Below are 18,808 nucleotides of genomic sequence, written 5' to 3' on the forward strand. Positions count from 1 at the left end.
TTGCATTTAGGGCAGCCATGCTTTGTGTAAGTGTGTGTGTGTGTGTGTGTGTGTGTGTGTGTGTGTGTGTGTGTGTGTGTGTGTGTGTGTGTGTGTGTGTGTGTGTGTGTGTGTGTGTGTGTGTGTGTGTGTGTGTGTGTGTGTGTGTGTGTGTGTGTGTGTGTGTGTGTGTGTGTGTGCGCGCGCAATTAGCCACAGAGCCTATCTGCCTCCTGAGTGTACCTTGATCACTGACTTTATCCCTGGCTGGCTCTCCTTGTGTAGTCCATAAACAAACATAGTCACACGTGCACACAAACTTGCAATGCTCTTTTTTGCTGACTATGCTTAGTGACGTCTACTTTTATTTACCAGTATTTTAAGGTATCTTCCACTTAAAAGTAGAAAAAAATTACTAAGATTGAGCAGCAATATTGATTAAATCACTGGCTCTTACTTTTAGCTTTTTGGAAAAGACACAGTTTTAGGGAGTGCTCAGTTTATGCATATCATTTGCAAAACAGCATTGACCAGCCTTTACTTTCAGTCAATTTATGTGACAAAGTAATGTGTGACCAATCAAATCCTCAAGCTTTAGTATGTGCTTGAGCACCCAAGCTCTGGAATAAACTTCCAGGGGACTTGAGGTCCGCTTCAACACTCGGCTCTTTTAAATCAGGTCTGAAGACTTTATTGTTTCCGTTTTAACCTGTAAATCTAAATTTTTATTTATTTTTATTCTTTTTAAATGTTTTAATTATTTTATGTTTTTATGTATTTTTTTTAATGTTTTTATGCATTTTTTTTTAATGTGTGCTCTATTCTTGATGTATTTTGTTTTTGCATCTGTAAAGCACCTTGAATGGCCTTGTGTCCGAAATGTGCTTTAGAAATAAACTTGCCTTGCCTTGCCTTGCCTTGCCTATAAAAGAAGTCACTCACATCAGTTATCAGAAACAAATATCAGCTTACATAAACCTTACTACTCAGTTGTGCAACATCAAATTATTCCCCCACAAATTATGTTGAAATTGCTGTTAACCTTTGATCTTTGACTGATCTGACTGTATACATGAGGACTTATTTACAGAGCTGGTATAAGAAGCAGGCATATTATGTAGCTTACTGTTTATCAAATGTCCAAAACTTATGGCGCATAAGATTCACCTTAACAAATGCAAATACACGGGGCGCCTTTAGCTCAGTTGGGAAGGCGTCCCCCTCCCGGGCCGGGCCCAGCAGCAGACCCGGGTTCGATTCCCACCCGCGGTCGTTCTCTGCATGTCACTCCCCTCTGTGCCCCATTTCACCTCTGTCTCTCTGCACTATCAAATAAAGCATAAAAATGCCCAAAAAATATCTTAAAAAAAAAAAAAAAAAATGCAAATACACGAGCAAAGAAGTTGAAGGTTTGAGGTAGGCTTGTAACACAACTAACACTTATCATGCTCAGTCATAATAGATTTTGTTTTGTTTTTTTCAAAAGCGAATGTTAGAAGTATAAAATAGGGTTATCATATACAGGCCAATCATTTTAAGCTGAACTGTGTGCTTTGAGTTGAGACAGCACTCAGGGAAATCGAAATCTGATATAGAAGAGTATCTGCTGCCGTCTTATCAGCCTGGCACCGCCCGCCTACATACTTCCGCTTAATTTTAATTTCCCTTCAGTAGTCAGTCTGCGTGTGCGGTAAATTAGTGGGTTCTATCCAGCCAGATTTCTGCCAGTCCAATCAGCGAACAGAAGGAGTGGCTCAGAAGCCGGCGCATGACATACGTCACAACCAAACGTTATGCAATTGGTTGGTAGATCCAGAGTGGCACTGGGCAGATCCAAAGCCAGAGATACTGATAGTAACTTTTCAAGTTGCATGGTCAAAGAGCTCAGTCACTAGCCTAATGGCGCTTTTCCACCGCAAATGTAGCTCGACTCGACTCAACTCGACTCGACTCAACTTGGTTTGGTAGCAGCACGGGTCGTTTTCCACTGCAAATAGTACCTGCTGAACGTGGGCGGGGTCGTCGTAAGGGGCTGAAAGCCTACTCCGGAGCAAAGTAGCAGAGCAGAAATTGCGAGCAGTTGTTGCACTATTAACTGAACCAACCGCCAAAAACACGGATGAAAAATGTTTAAGAAATACCCCCCTTGTATCTGTTTGCTAAAAGAAGTAGAAGAATATTGCTACGGGCCATTAAAAGGGATGGTTGTTGTCCCGATGTGTGACTCTGCCACACAGTCAGCTTTAGGGATGCGTCACGTACATCCCTATGCACGTAAACACGGGCATGATAAAGTTGACTGTTTAGTGCTTGTTTCAGGATACGTGTTTTCAAATGCAAGCCGTGTCTCAGCCTGAATATTTTATTGAGGTAATCAGTTCAGTCCGAGGCTTGTAATGTAATCGCTCGCTATCATGTCTGTCCCAGCTGGCTACTATTAGCCTAGCTGCTAGCTGCCCTACATGTCTCCTCTCGTATGATAAGTAACTTCCCCAACAACCAACACTGGGTGAGCTTAGCGAATATATGGAAAATAAATTCAGATCTGTGATGCAAATCAAATGAAAGAGAGCCAGAGAAGGCTGCACGCGGCGTAAATACACTCAAAAGTCCCGGAGAGTTGGGGAGAATAAACAACAGAATGAAGCCGGTAGTCTCTGGCCACTGATTGGCCAGACAATAGTCTCTGGCCAATCAGTGGCCGGCCGTCTGCCGACGTCACCTTTTAGCATCGGCTCAGCTCGCTTGGAACCTAGAGCGAGGCGATAAAAAAGCAGCCGCTACGTGGTACCAGGTACCATCAAATTGTGGTGGGAAAGCCAAAAATGCGAGTTGAGTCGAGTCGAGTCGAGCTGATACCATGCGGTGGAAAAGCGCCATAAATATAAGGATACTCAAATTTAACAAGAAATAAATTATCACGGGCCCCTCAACTAGTAGGGGAGAAATACAAAAGCATGTTAAAAACAGCAGCAATAGTAGCTCTGTCTAAGGGGCTTCATGAGGGGCCTTTAAGGCCCCTACACACATTCAGGAATAAGCTATCCGTGTAAATTCAATACTGTTTGTAAAAAGTAGCTATCTACCATTTATCTGTTGAAATGGACCCCTCCATCATATAATGTGGGTCTGCAGACCAATATACTGTACTGTTTTTAATAGTTGCAGAGTAAAGAGGTCTGCCTGTTTAAGAAAAATCTGAAAAATAATGTTCCTTCTGCATCTCAGGATTTGATTTAGCCTCTAAAATTTCCTCTCAACGTGCACCAGATTGATAGCCTGGAAATCCAGACCTGCCTCTTGCAAATTAAATTTGCTCAGCATGTTGGTCTGGGCACGATCCATTGAATCTCATTAAATACACTCAACAAAAATATAAACGCAACACTTTTGTTTTTGCTCCCATTTTTCATGAGATGGACTTAAAGATCTAAAATTCATTCCAGATACACAATATTACCATTTCTCTCAAACATTGTTCACAAATCTGTCTAAATGTGTGATAGTGAGCACTTCTGCTTTGCTGAGATAATCCATCCCACCTCACAGGTGTGCCACATCAAGATGCTGATCTGACATCATGATTAGTGCACAGGTGTGCCTTAGACTGTCCACAATAAAAGGCCATCCTGAAATGTGCAGTTTTGTCTCACAGCAAAATGCCACAGATACCACAAGCATTGAGGGAGCGTGCAATTGGCATGCTGACAGCAGGAATGTCAACCAGATCTGTTGCTCGTGCATTGAATGTTAATTTCTCCACCATAAGCCATCTCCAAAGGCGTTTCAGAGAATATGGCAGTACATCCAACCGGCCTCACGACCGCAGACCACGTGTAACCACACCAGCCCAGGACCTCCACATCCAGCAGGTTCACCTCCAAGATCGTCTGAGACCAGCCACTGAGACAGCTGCTGAAACAATTGGTTTGCATAACCAAACAATTTCTGCACAAACTGTCAGAAACCGTCTCAGGGAAGCTCAACTGCATGCTCGTCCTCCTCATCGGGGTCTTGACCTGACTCCAGCTCGTCGCCGTAACAGACTTGAGTGGGCAAATGCTCACATTCGATGGCGTCTGGCACGTTGGAGAGGTGTTCTCTTCACGGATGAATCTCGGTTTACATTGTTCAGGGCAGATGGCAGACAGCGTGTGTGGCGTCGTGTGGGTGAGCGCTTTGCTGATGTCAATGTTGTGGATCGAGTGGCCCATGGTGGTGGTGGGGTTATGGTATGGGCAGGCATCTGTTATGGACGAAGAACACAGGTGCATTTTATTGATGGCATTTTGAATGCACAGAGATACCGTGATGAGATCCTGAGGCCCATTGTTATACATCCATGAACATCACCTCACGTTTCAGCAAGATAATGCACGGCCCCATGTTGCAAGGATCTGTACACAATTCTTGGAAGCTGAAAATGTCCCAGTTCTTGCATGGCCAGCATACTCACCGGACATATCACCCATTGAGCATGTTTGGGATGTGCTTGACCGGCGTATACGACAGCGTGCACCACTTCCCACTAATATCCAGCAACTTCGCACAGCCATTGAAGAGGAGTGGACCAACATTCCACAGGCCACAATTGACAATCTGATAAACTCTATGCGAAGAAGATGTGTTGCACTGCATGATGCAAATGGTGGTCACACCAGATACTGACTGGTTCTGAGTCCCCAGACCCCCAATAAAGCAAAAAAATGCACATTTCAGAGTGGCCTTTTATTGTGGACAGTCTAAGGCACACCTGTGCACTAATCATGATGTCAGATCAGCATCTTGATGTGGCACACCTGTGAGGTGGGATGGATTATCTCAGCAAAGCAGAAGTGCTCACTATCACACATTTAGACAGATTTGTGAACAATGTTTGAGAGAAATGGTAATATTGTGTATCTGGAATGAATTTTAGATCTTTAAGTCCATCTCATTAAAAATGGGAGCAAAAACAAAAGTGTTGCGTTTATATTTTTGTTGAGTGTATGTCAGACAATTCTGAGCTACGTTTCAATTGGTTCTATCTGATATGGGCGGGCCAGAGCCCTATGTATGATACTCTTGGGGGACGTAACCAGATGACAAAAGTGCTGTGCATGCGCCGTAGAAGCCATGATATGTCCGATATGTTGTTTGGGATTGAGACGACTTTGGCCTCGACACATAACGATTTAGAAGACGGCACTCAAATCTTTCTTTTGCAAGAAAGAGGAATGTTCTGTTTTGCCGACCGACCACGGCAAAAGTTTAATTTACCAGTTAACCCCGCTGTTCACTAAACGAACAGGGCTTAATACGTCATCTTGTTCATTGCTCTGATTAGTTGTAGTGCTATCCAATTGCGCGCAGTGGTATTTGAAATGCACGCATAGGTGCCGCCCCTTGAGTTGGGAAGGTCTATTGATCGTGGCCAGACCCTGTATTGTTCTAGATATGGGCTGGATTTCAAGGCTACCAGATTGATTTCAAAGGTAAAAAAAAAAATCCGGGGGGGCATGCCCCTTGGACTCCCCAACAAGGACCAGGGTCCCTCCCACAGTATCCCAAAAACCTGTGGGAAACACTTACTTCTTTAATATGTTTTTGCCATTAATTGTATGTATCTGTCTGACTGGATAGGTAGGAGTGGGGGGCCCTTTAAGAGTATGTGCCCAGAGGCCCATTATCTCATAATCTGTCTATGTGTGAAGTCCAGACAATGGTTAGTGACAGATGTTTCAGAGAAAATGAATGCTAAAGCAAGACATTTGTCATGGAGAACAACAATGTTCATATGTGTTTACAAATTATGTTGATGATATAATTATGCATCAAATTGCAATAATATTTAGATGTGTTAAAGTTGTTGCTGAATTATTTTTGTAATATGTTTTCATTGGCCAACATATTTGAGATTTCAGAATGGTATCAGGTGTGTGAAGTTATAAACTTCTCATGGGAATATCGTATGTAAATTGAAATTGCAAAAATATTCCCACATTAGGCTGTTTCACCATAACAACAGCACATAAATACTTTACATTGGCGCCTAATACATTCATATTGTAGCTAATTCAACAGTGAGGAAGTGGAGAGTACTAACCTAGTACTGTACACCTGGCTCCCCTGTAACAAGATAGAAATCATTAACAAAAATGCAATAGTCCAATTATAAGGTTAGTAATGCCATTGAGATATATGTTTTTAAAAAAATAGTGTAGGATTAAATATGTGTTTTGAATGTAGCCTCATTAATTAGCTTGCATAATACAACTCATGATATGAAAATGAGTTACAAATGTTTAGGTAAGAGTGTAGCAGGATGTAGAAATTCCCTAAAAACATAAAGGAGTTATGTACGTTTAAAGCCATCATTTTGTTAGCTGCCTGCAGTGGAAAAAAACCTTTTTCAGTTGGCCAATACCTCTCTCTACTGGTTTACAGAGGGAGGGCTGTTGGAAACATGCACACGCACTTGTGTTTGTCAATGCTCTAAAGAATGTGCTCCCCCTTCATATTATGTATCTACAGTGTTCTGCTTGCCTTCTGCTAAAATCTAATGTTAATCCTTTTAAATGTTCACCACTTTGTAGAGACGAACAGAATCATGTATTACATTAGATGTCAGAAGTAAAAGTAGGTTACTCATTGTAGAATAATAATGTCAGTAGTAGTACACTAATATATTTGGAAAAAGCATTTTATTGAGTTAAATGAAAAAGGTGTATACAAAAGACCGACAAAAAAAGTTTGAAAAAACTATCAAACTAACCATCAAAATCAAATATGAAATGAACCTGTAAAATGTGTAATTAGATCCACACCCAAGATGTTTTACTGCCATTGTTATGACAAAATACCCTATAAAAATGTTCCGTGTGTTTGCACGTTATAAGTATGCAACAATAAAAGAGAGAGGCAGGATAAGCAAGGGTGTTGACAGGAACAGGCAAGTAAAAAAGAACACACATTCAGAATTGGAGAGTTGTAAAAGTGTCCTCATCTGCATGTAAGGCTTTAAAGAGCTGTTTGAGATTTCAACAGCCCTGCACATCCTCATACTCTCACACAGGGAACATCGTAAGGAAAACACAGACAAGGAAAAGGAGAAACAATTATTGGCAGGTAAGGAACTCTTTGTCATCTCAGGCTGATAAACTTTTAATCCACCGTAGTTTACCTTTAGCTTTCAGGAATGTGTACCAGCAAGTTCAAATTCAATTCATTTTCCAAATACCAAAACACTGATATACCCTTTTGTCTTTGACCTCTTAAAAAATTTGAATGTTTAAGGCTTATGAAAAGTACAATTTATACTTAGGGTTAAAACGCAAATGACTGTGTTAAGTTTATTTGTTTGTGTCACAGGTGATTGGTAGCCTTTTAAGGGGAAACAACTGAGACTAGGCAAGGCAAATTAATTTTTTATGGCACCTTTTGCCTTCAGAAAAGTGCTTCACAGAAAACCTACACATTAAAAAGGAAGAACACAAGGACAAGAATAGGATTTAATTAATGCAGACATACAGTATTTGAATAAACCCTGTATGAATGTCCATTAATCGTTCCTTTTACCTCCAGGTTTTTCCAAGGATGAGTAAAATGAAGTTGATGTTCAGACCTCTTCTTTTACATTTGCTCCTGTACTGTGCCATCCAGGCATCAGGTATGATGTGTGTCTGAATTTAACTGTCTAAATTGTATAGAATAGAATAGAATCTTTGTGTGTAAAATGTATGCTTTCACGGCTTCGGTCAGCCATCTCTTTAAGTATCAACTTTCTCCCCCATTTTTTTCTTGAAGGTGTCAGGATCGAGTCCGACCCTGTAGTCAGTGAGGGTGTTGTACAGACAGAGCTAGGGAAGACTGTGTCTCTGGATTGTAGGGTGAACGGCAGCGAGGCTGATGAAGAGTTGGTCTGGCTGAGGAATGGTGCTGGCATCAGCCTGAAGGAAGGAAATACGAAGGGTCGCAGCAGAGTCTGTGTTACACCCACCCTCCATGAAGACAATGGAGCCACTTTTACCTGCCACCTGAGAGCAAATGCCACAGTTGGCACCTCAGTCACCCTGAATGTCAAATGTGAGTCCAAAATGAGTAATTAAAATAATACTAGAAACTAATCACTTATATATAGCTTTTAGATTTTCTGAATTGTTTTAAGATGGCAATGTCGGCCCATCACTTTGGTCCGCACTGAAATATCTCAGCAAGCACTAGATGTACTGGTATGAAATTTGACAGTTGTGCTCCGCAGAGGACGAATCCTTCTGACTTTGGGGATCTGACTTTTTCTCCAGTGTGTCGCTAAAGAGCTTGACATGTAGGGTTTTCAGATGAATTAGATATTAGATTAATTTTACTCACTCAAGATTTTACTTTGTCCATTATTGGTTTATCAGCCTCAGCATTATTATGTGTTTCGTGTTTTAACAATATGCTTTCTAAAATGGTAAACTAAGATGGTGAACATGATTAACCTTACCATTTTGATGTCAGCATGTAGCATTGTCATTGTGGGCATGTTAGCATGCTGATGCTAGCCTAATTTAAGCTTCAAATTCTACAGACACTGTAGTGTCATTGTGACACTGTTCTTTGCCAATGTTCAACATCAGCTAAAATGCGGATGTTTAACAGATTAAATGTTAATCATGTTCTCCATCTCAGTTTTTTTTTAAAGATATTTTTTGGCATTTTTCATGCTTTATTGATAGAGACAGAGGTGAAATGGGGCAGAGAGGGGAGTGACATGCAGAGAACGACCGCGGGAGGGAATCGAACCCCGGTCTGCTGCTGGGCCCGGCCCGGGAGGGGGGGGGGGGGGGGGGACACGCGCTACCAACTGAGCTAAGGGCGCCCCCCTCTCCATTTCAGTTTTGAGGAATTCATTTTGATATAGAGTGTATCGCCCAGGAACCATCATGTCTACAAAGAGTTCAGTGAGAGATCCATATAATAGATTGGACAGTCTGGAACTAAGCGGTGAACCAATCAACTCACTATCATTGCCAGTTGCCACCCATAGAGGCATTGCGTTAGCATGGTTAAAAGACAAAAATTGTTTGGTTTCAAACTTGTATAGAAAAAACTCAGCAGCTTTAATATTTTTTTCATCAGATCCCCCACAGCTCCAAGGGTCAGAGGAGGTTGCAGTGGAAGAGGAGGCAGTGCTAGTCCTGCTGTGTGATATCTGGGCCAATCCACAAGTCTCATCTGTGTCTTGGACACTTAATGGAAGCAAAGTGGATATAATTGCGGATGGGTTCACACTGACCAATGACGGGTTTACAAGCCAGCTAACCACCAACAATGTGGAGAGAAGCTTGCATGAAGGCAACTATGAGTGCTCAGCAGTCTATCCCATCTCTGGACCATACAAAAAACTCTTCCATGTCACGGTCACAGGTCAGTTCACGCAATCCACGATTTTTCTGAAGCTGCGACAAAATGTTTAATGGTTTTAATACATTTCATTGTTCTTGTATGATTGGATGACAGGAAAACAAGCATTGATTTGTGATGGAAAGTAAGTGGGTTGATCACATTCTTCCTCCTTATCTGTAGAAAAGACCCTGAAGTTCCCACTGATGCCCATAATAGCAGGGGTGGTGGTGGTGTGCCTCACTGCACTTCTGGCGATCGTTTCACGATGGAACAGAATTATAAAGGTAATGCACAAAACAAAGGTAGCCTACGTGCAGCACAAATGATTGACCCTGACTCACCACAAACTGAATCTCCTAATGCTTTATTTCTCTTGTGACAGTGCTGCAAATGAGAGAAAGCCAAGAGGACACCACCAAAAATGTGGGTCTTAAGACTCCACTCCCTTTCTTTCTTGTTAATATCTTTGCAATAAAAAGTACTTCTGTTTCCTCACCACCATGGTCTACGGTCTCCACATTTGCACTGAACTTTAACTCCTGACTCAACAATACAATCAAGGCTTGTTAAAATCATGTTATACATTTACTCTTAATAGGAAAAAAGGCAAGGACGACCATTTAATGAGGTCAAGGTCTAGATCTTACCAATAAAGAAACAGTTAACGGGACCACATAAAAAAGAACTACATAAAACGAGGATGGTGACACATTTGTCAAGAATGCACAGGTGTAAGATAAATATACAGTATGAAGACAGATTTACTGTCCAAGCAAAGGCTTTTACTGTTTCAAGCTTTTCTGTTAGCTGCCATCGCAAAATGTAAATTTTGTAAAAAAAATTATGTAAACATTTCAGAGGTCACTGTCAGCTACAAAACACATTTCAAAAGAGACCTCTCATGGCATGGGTTATAATTTATGCCTAAATGAATGCCAAAATAAAGCTCTGGTTTTATATATAGCAATATATCTTTTTTTTTTAGATATATTTTTGAGTTTTGATCATTCACTTGTGAATCAATTAAGTCACTGTGCAGATAAGGAGAAGCTGTACCACTTGTACATTTTCAGCCGTTTGGTCTTATTGAAATGTCAAAAAAAAAATTGCACAACACAGGTTAATTACAAATTATTTTAAAAGACAATAGAGGAACAAAGACTTAAATCAAAGGTTGATGATTAACGGTCTCAAGGCACTGGCACCTGAATGCATCTCACACATGCAGGTCTTTAGTGACATCTGCTGGACATTTAAATTCAAAATCCTTCCTATCCATGAAAATAAAATATAAATTGTGCAAATGTGAAAGTCAAGACAGAATGAACGTTGACAGGGGAAAAACGGCCTCACAGTGTATGGCAAAAAGTAAATAAGCATCAGTGTTTAGTGACTTGTTTTGTTGATGTCATTCAAAGGTGTTTGTTTTATTTAACCCTTACCCACACATTTCCATTAAGATTTATGATTGCATTTCAAGGGAGAATAAAAGAAGCATCAAGGTCAAAGTTGAGATTGCTGAACACGTAAAAAACAAGCAAAACTGTGAGGGTAAAGTGCAGAATTCCAGAAGAGCACCACCAGCATGCTCTTGGGGGTAACAGTGGTGTCATCCAAATACATCAATAGGCCTACATGTTGATATCATTTGGCAATATTTTTTTGCTAACTAATGGACATTTTGGCAGCGGACCCGGGTTCGATTACAGCCCGCGGTTGTTCTCTGCATGTCACTCCCCTCTCTGCCCCATTTCAGCTCTGTCTCTACACTGTCAATAAAGCATAAAAATTCCAAAAATATATTTGAAAAAAAAAAGACCATAGCCTTTTACAAAAATAACCATCATTCAGAAATGTCCTATTTTCAGTTTTTTCTGAGTAATTTGAATCATACTTGACTCTGACTTGGTTGGTGCTGGACTTTTCATTATCAAAGCACCAAATCCATTTTCAATTTATTTGTATTTATTAACTCAAGAGAATAACAGATAAAGTGTGAAGGGAAACAGTAAACAAATAACGGTAACAGGGATTAGGGATATGGCACAAGTACACTAGTCAAACATGTTGTCTTAGTTGCTTTTTTTTATTCTTTTTTTACTTCAGTTTGAAAGTATAGTGTCACATATTTATCAACCTAGGCATAGGCCTACTTCATGAAAACAAAAAAACAAAAAATGTTAACTGCTTAACTTACATTTATGAATAAATAATTCTGCCAATGACATTATTAAATTACAAATGTATTCTAGACTACGGTTATCTTCATTTTGTGGGTCTTTGACGAAACCAAAAAACATTTTTCAATCAGGTCATTTCTCAAGCACATTTCAGCTATCATCTCATGACGCCGAGACGTAACGTCTGACGTCACCGAGGGGGCTTTTAGGGGCTTTGCGTAAAGGGCGTGGTGAAGTGTGTACGCGACAGTCTGCGGTCCACCGCCAAATTCAAACATCGGAAGAAAGAAATCACAGCGACTGGACTACTAACCGAAGCGGAGAGGACAGAGACGACTTTCACTTCAGATACTTTCAGGTAGGCTAGCGATGTGGTAGTTGGTTAGCTGCTCCCCTCTCGATTTTTTTTTAATTTACGAATTACTTGGGCGTAAAATGAGATTTTAACGTTAGCTGACGTTGTTATTAGCTTACGGTGCTCCCGCGTGCACAGTCCTCTTTTTCTCATTTGTGAATAATAATTAGAAACCCCTTTACCCACAGTGGTACTACTTGAATGCGTCTTTTTGTTAGAAAGTGAGAAGGTGTGACTTCATTATCGTTCCCAGTTAACGCAGACGTGATAAATCACAACTTTTTGCTCTGCAGGCTGTGTTTTGGTTAGAAGTTAAACGGGGCAGGGCAGAAATGTAACAATAGCTACTTTTACCAACACGATTAACTGCTGCCTCATTGTTATGGGTCTTTCTCGCCTTTGTTCCTCGACACATTGTTGGTAGATTACATTTGTTTGTCTCTGTCCTAATATAGAAATGTTTCAGTTATTATACCTTATACTAATACTAATGTGTATTACATTATGTTTAATTTTGAATGTTATGAAACATTATCGTTTAATTTCCTCTGTTGGAGTTATCTGCCTGCAATTAAAAATAGCTGTAGCCATTGTTTTAATCTGCCATTCATAAAATGTCAGAAAATACAAAAAAAATTGCCCAAGACCAATTTCCCAGGACCAATTGACAGTCATGTTAAAAAAAAAAAAAGCTGCAATTGCTTACATAGTAGAAAATCAGTGTTGCAACTGTTGCCAACTACCTATCTGGAAAATGCTCTGGTCATTGTCCAACACAAATTTTTTTTATTGTCCTCACCCCTTTTAAAGCACTTGAAACTTGATATAAAACCTGCCATTAAAATAAGCAAGTTTTATAATTATAATACTTACTGCTGTTCTGTCATCTCGCCTCTTGCAGCTAAGCTCAGTCAGCATGGCGTCTTCAATGATGGATGGAGTTGGTAAGGCTGTGGTGGGCCTGTGGCGGGCACACACAGTCCTTGACGAGTCTGACGGGGCAGAGAGCTCCCCTGAAGCCCCCGACCGTTTCCGCAAGCTTCGCTCTTCGTCTTCACTTAACTCTATGCGAATGTCTCTGCGCAAGCGGCTCCCGCTGCGTTCTATGCAGACCAACTCACTCCCGGAGAATCCTACTTGGGAAACCGTGAAGGAGCTACCAAAAACCAGCACAGTCACCAAACTAACCCGCAATACTAAAAACTCCATCAGTGGAGTGTTTCAGGTATAATTATACTTGGGTTAAGTTTACTTTGGTTTTGCATGTGTGAAAAGGCCTGGAAATCAAGCTGCTTTTTTATTTTAAATGCCATAGGAATAAACGAAAACAATTGTAGTTAATAGTCCTTAACCTACACATACATACTTTATGAATTCACTTTTAATTATATTAAAGTTTGATAATCAAGTGTTTTGTGTTAGACTGCCTTCCCTCCTCATCATCTCTTTCTTCCCCCTGACCAGAGGATGCAGAGGACCAGAGAGTTCTCACGTGAGGAGTGTTTGGTAGCAACCCCGGGTCGGTCCGGGGATGGGGAAGAAGCTGGTGCATCCAACACCCCGACCCCAAGGCGTACGCCTGGCCGAGCTGTAACACCCAGGCGCACCCCCAGAGCCGCCGGCACACCAGGACGTACCCCGGGCTCTAGAGGAAGGAAGACTCCCGAGGCCCGGGTACGGGGGGTGAAAGCGGGAGGAGGCAGGAGACAGCTGGTCCGCATGGCTGCATTACGAAGCCCCTTTGCCTCCCCTAATACACAGAGCCAGAGGCAGTGAGTCCGTCTTATTATTCAGAGCATCATAACCACCTACTTAGTAGCATTAAACGTGATACAGCTGATATATCTGTTTCTTTGCTTGGTGGACCTTTATCTTTGTTTTTGACTTTCATTCGCCTTTCATTTGTTTATCTTCTGTAACAGAAAGTTTGATCAGGACTTGGATTCGGTGTCCAGTGGACTCAGGCGGCTCAAACATCTGTCAAGGGCCTTTGATGACATAATTGGCAGGGACAACAGGTAACGCATTTTAAGTTTGAGTGTATTGATCACTAGGAATGTGCTATATTGGAATATCTCTGGTCTTTAGTGTTTTCTTAGTGTTTCCTAGTTGAAAGTAATACATGTTGGGTTGGCTGTGAAACAACTATGTTTCTGTATGTGTGGAAGAAAGCATGTGTGTACTGTACTTGAATGAGAGTGTTGGTGCATGACCTCCCACCCCAAAGAATCCAGTCTCCCTTGAGGGGCCCCACACCTCCTTCCCTATACCCCCCACCCACATTCTTCCCTGCTCGTTTGAATCTTGTGGAAGTGGGGGAATCGGAGCCAGTAGAAATGAAAAAAATGTGCCTGGAGTATATCTGCATCACTTCCTGTGTTGACATTCAAAATGTTAAATCATGGCCAGCCCATAACGGGGGACAAACAACGTCCGAAATGCTCATGAACAGTGACCTTGTTTCTTATCAGGGTGCGTTACATGCAGCCAACTGCTTTTCTCGCTGTATGAAAAGCTTTTCCATTGGAATTTAAACACATTTCTTTTGCTCCTACAACAGGCGGTTCAACTATTCCCTTATTGTGGAGTAGGAAAGAAGGTAAATCAATATCTCAAAGATTATGATTCCAAGCCATGAGGATTTGAGAAAAACATTTGCTCTGAGTGTAACTCATTTTGTGATTGGAAGCGCATGGCAGAACTAGGCTGATGTCTGAACTTCAATGCATGAACTGCTGTGTGTATGACATGGTTGGCTTCTGACCTGTTGCAAGGAAAAGGCTTTTATTTTTCAACTAATGAATAACTAGCATTGTCCATGCAAGTGATGTTATTATTCTCGCTTTTACTCACACTCAATCGTACTTTATTATCCTTTGATTTTATATTGACCTATGGCCTGTCCTGTCGCCTTATCAGTTCTTATGTTCATAACATTTGCTTTAATATAGGACCGTTTCATTACCAAAATGCAGTTTATGGTCCAAGACATTATTGAAAAATGTTGTCCATATGGCATTGGCACTAGGGGTGTGACTCTTTTGGGATCGCACAATTCAATTCCGATTTTTGGGGTCATGGTTCCCGATTTAAACTCGAATCTTCAATTCAGTACAAAGGAGGATTTCAGGATCTACCCCAGTCCACTGTGTGCTAAGAGGCATTGTGGCAAATTATTGCATGAAAGCAAATTAAAGTCCATGTCTTATCTGTCTTCATTTTATGTCTATTTTAATGTGAAGCTTGTAATGCATGTCATTTTATAGCAAGTCAAAATTACCAGCGGCAGCTATAAAAAATAAAAAAAAAACTAGTTGGCACCCTCAAATTTGATTCAATAACGCTGTGGATCATTTCGTTACTCACTCTGTTTATGTTGTCTGCGGTAACAGTTGTTCTCTCTCTCTCTTTCTCTCTGCAGAACCAGTACAAAGGAATGTTCTGGAGGAGCTGTGATGAGAAAGCTAGACCCCAGTGGTAATTTAAGCCGCTCCAACCTCACACGGCGAGCCACCAACCTCTCAAACACACTGGGAGGTTGGGCTAACACAGCTGTGAACACTATTCGCAAACCCAACTGAACTACACACATGTTTATGTGAAACACAGGACCTTTTGTAGCCAAGTTACATGTATTATTATTGAAGTATCACTATTAAAATTGTATGTAGTGTTGTCATGATACTGGGAGACTGTTTAATGGCATCTTGTCGTCATCTTTTTTTTTCATCTATACAGTGTTACAGCTATATCAAAGTATTTCTTGTCTGTTTACACTTAGTTAGCTAGTTGTGGGTAAAATATCCTCATAGTAGCTGCCAAAGGGATTTCTGTGTTGTGGTGTATTTACCCGTCCAAATGACTTAGTTACATTTTAAATACTGATATTGTTGTTTGTATTCTCACTGTGCATGAAAACGATTTGCTTGTTTCTGATATTTACTTTTAACTGAAACACTGCACAAGACCATAATGATATCAGCAGAACTATTTTTTACTGACGGAGGAGAGAGGCATTCATGCCTTTTCCGTAATTGTATATGTATGCAATAATGTTACTAACATTTTGTGATGGTTTTTTTAAATGTCATTTGATTATGCCAAATTGTAAAGAGTATTTTCTATGAAACTTTGTTTATGACTTTTTTTATATATAGTAAGTATTTACTTGATATATTTTTTCATATCTTTCCTTGAAGCAGAGGTTGGTAGTTGTAATAGCCTGTGGATGATTCATGCACCAACACTGTACACATAAATAATTTGGTATTGCGATGTGATGAATCACAACCTGACAACCCTGTTATAAAGCCATATCCACTGCATTATGAACAACAACAATGTGTTGGTTGAAAGTAAGGGATACATTTTGCCTGAATGTGGAAAAAAAACACAAAGTAAAACCTGTAAGCTTCAACAACCTCATGTCTTGTCTTTTTTTCTTTTTGTTATTATTGATGCACATAGGGTATGTAATGTAGGCTGTCTGTCACCCAAAATAATGGCTTCAAATTACCATTAATACTTGTGTCACTCTTGCTGTGGTACAATTTCTATATTGTCTGAAAAATAAATTACGTGGAAGGTATTCTTGTCGGTGATATTCAGTGTGTATATCAGTAGTTTTAGAAAATTAATTATTGTAATGATACAGAAAGTTATTTGTTTTTTTAATAACCTGTACTTAAATGAGATATTTCCATTTTTCTAAACTCCATTTGATAGCCATAGTTACACATTTTATTAAACATGTACAGTTTATAAAATACTATTCATTGATATGAACAACAACCAGTATTATGAAATTAGCTTCAACCAACAAATGTGTATGCCTTTAAATCTGAATGCCTTAATAGTAATCGTTGCGATATCATATGGGGTTCCTGCAGATCCTTAAAAGACATTTAATCAATTCATTGAAAAATGAGGACTGAATTTGTATTCAAATTTCTTAAATTAATCTTTAAATTACTTAAAAATGGGAAGACATGGGGATTAGCAGAATTTCATGTTCAACCGTTTTGGTTATCACAAAATTGTTCTTAAATTTCATTCGGCATGACCTTAAAAAAGTCTTAATATAGCCTAATGATCTAACACTGAATGGGTCTATATTGCACATAATGAATACTTTTACTTTACAGTTTTTTTCGATCGCTAAACTACAGTGGGCACAACTGGAACGACAAGTGCAAAACTCTAACTACACTATGCACAGCAGCGGTTCATGTGGACCAAACTAGCTCGTTTTTCATTGCTTAAACACAATTTTCAAAACTTAACACACTTATCTCATGGCTTAACCACAGGCTGCACAACATTGTGGATTTCTAGCACTTTGTTCAAATGCTAACACACTGCTGTCACAACTGTAGACCACACATTCAAAACAGAATGGATATCAGCATAGTGCATTTCAAACACTGCTGATTGCAACTGGAACACTAAGAAGGTGCCTTGTTTTAGACTTGTTAGTGAACATACTGTATATACAGTATAGGGAAAGCTCAAAAATAGTAAGACATGTTGGAGGGAGAAGAGAAGCAGTGAGACTGGATGTGTGGAGGAAGACCTAGAAGACATTGAGCTGTAATTTCAGATGAAATACAGTAAGAGCAACACTGATAGACCCTGTTGTGAATCATGGTCTCTCATTGAGAGAGGCAGGGTTGAGGGTGCAACACAATCTGCAAAGATCTAAAGTTGCATCTGTAATACGAATTTTCAAGCAAACAAAAATGTAAGAGTTGCACCCTTACAGTGAATGACAACATTACAGGAATTGATTTCTGTATTACAATTATAGAATATTTACACAGATAAATGCTATATTTGGAAATGTTATCAATAAAATATAAACTAAAAATATGTATCTATTGAAGCAAACTTCTGATCGTCATTTATTTTTGTTTACCTAAACATAACTGGTATGTTATAAAATAAACAATTTCATGTGAACTAATTTCATTCTTTCCTCAAAGAAAATATTACTTTATTTGTGTGAAGTGACTCAAATTATTCAAAACTGTAAAAATTAAAAGTTTGTAATTTGTGTATTGGGGTTTGATGCTAGTGTTTATACTCTCAGTGTGTTCTGAGTAACAGTGTGTGTTATCTCAAAGAAGCTGGTTCATAGTGTTTGCTGCACTGAGCCTATTTTGCAGGTGAAGTGAACTGTTCAGCTCCAGTGACTTTTGGTAGTGCATACGGTAACGCTTTATTTGAAGGCGTATACATAAGACTGTCATAAGACTGTCATTACACTGTCATGACACCTATCATGAACATTATGAATGGTTATGACTGTTGTCATAAAGTGTCATTCAGTAAATTATGTCACGTTTAATGCCACATTGACATTGTATGAGATGTCTTTTTTATGACAACCTGACATAAGCTAAGACAAAATAACTTGTCGATGTCTTTGTAATGACAACCTGACATAAGCTAAGACAAAGTAACTTGTTGATGTCTTTGTAATGACAACCTGACATTAACTGAGACAAAATAACTTGTTGATGTCTTTGTAATGACAACCTGACATTAACTGAGACAAAATAACTTGTCGATGTCTTTGTAATGACAACCTGACATTAATGAAGACAAAATATCTTGGTTATGTCGACTTGACATTAACCAATAACATGACCTGTCATAAACATGTAATAGTAGGCTATATAATCAAATGTAAAGAAACTATTTTGATTTATGTTGTAAGATTACATTAAACTGTCATATGTGGAAGGTTTTGATATTGACTGTCATGAGACCTTTATTATACTGTCATGAATATTTCTGTTGGCCTGAAGTAAAGTGAAACAATTTGGACAATTCGTTAACATGTCATGAAGCGTTATTAACCTATCTAATGCCTTTATAACAGGCTCATGAATGATTCTGTTGGCCTAAAGTAAAGTGAAACAAT

At 39.6% G+C, this 18,808-nt stretch overlaps 2 protein-coding genes across 3 annotated transcripts; both read left to right on the forward strand.

Annotated features, from left to right (window-relative positions):
* Nucleotides 1-7,020: 7,020 nt before the first annotated feature.
* On the forward strand, nt 7,021-9,842 carry tmigd1 (transmembrane and immunoglobulin domain containing 1). The gene is made up of 6 exons (XM_080041299.1): nt 7,021-7,086; nt 7,543-7,627; nt 7,765-8,043; nt 9,082-9,369; nt 9,529-9,632; nt 9,731-9,842. Exons 2-6 carry the CDS (start codon nt 7,555-7,557, stop codon nt 9,740-9,742), a joined length of 756 nt encoding a protein of 251 aa, XP_079897425.1. The 5' UTR covers nt 7,021-7,086; nt 7,543-7,554; the 3' UTR covers nt 9,743-9,842.
* Nucleotides 9,843-11,817: 1,975 nt separating this feature from the next.
* On the forward strand, nt 11,818-16,253 carry pimreg (PICALM interacting mitotic regulator). Of its 2 annotated transcripts, XM_080040667.1 has the most exons (6): nt 11,818-11,886; nt 12,785-13,108; nt 13,348-13,655; nt 13,806-13,901; nt 14,444-14,482; nt 15,305-15,395. In XM_080040667.1, exons 2-5 carry the CDS (start codon nt 12,800-12,802, stop codon nt 14,472-14,474), a joined length of 744 nt encoding a protein of 247 aa, XP_079896793.1. In that variant the 5' UTR covers nt 11,818-11,886; nt 12,785-12,799; the 3' UTR covers nt 14,475-14,482; nt 15,305-15,395. The 2 variants fall into 2 exon arrangements, with proteins under 2 accessions (XP_079896793.1, XP_079896792.1); XM_080040666.1 differs by lacking the exon at nt 14,444-14,482 and having other exon boundaries at nt 15,305-16,253.
* Nucleotides 16,254-18,808: the final 2,555 nt, after the last annotated feature.

Source organism: Ammodytes marinus (assembly GCF_949987685.1).
Source record: "Ammodytes marinus genome assembly, chromosome: 14".
In the NCBI taxonomy this organism is placed as follows: Eukaryota; Metazoa; Chordata; class Actinopteri; order Uranoscopiformes; family Ammodytidae; genus Ammodytes; species Ammodytes marinus.

Bases quoted from the DNA above. Each gene is read 5' to 3' on its own strand.
- pimreg (XM_080040666.1), top strand. From the start codon at position 12,800: ATGGCGTCTTCAATGATGGATGGAGTTGGTAAGGCTGTGGTGGGCCTG. The intron at 13,109-13,347 runs GTATAATTATAC...CCCCCTGACCAG, and splicing joins CCATCAGTGGAGTGTTTCAG to AGGATGCAGAGGACCAGAGA. The intron at 13,656-13,805 runs GTGAGTCCGTCT...CTTCTGTAACAG, and splicing joins AATACACAGAGCCAGAGGCA to AAAGTTTGATCAGGACTTGG.
- tmigd1 (XM_080041299.1), top strand. From the start codon at position 7,555: ATGAGTAAAATGAAGTTGATGTTCAGACCTCTTCTTTTACATTTGCTC. The intron at 7,628-7,764 runs GTATGATGTGTG...TTTTTCTTGAAG, and splicing joins CTGTGCCATCCAGGCATCAG to GTGTCAGGATCGAGTCCGAC. The intron at 9,370-9,528 runs GTCAGTTCACGC...CCTTATCTGTAG, and splicing joins CTTCCATGTCACGGTCACAG to AAAAGACCCTGAAGTTCCCA.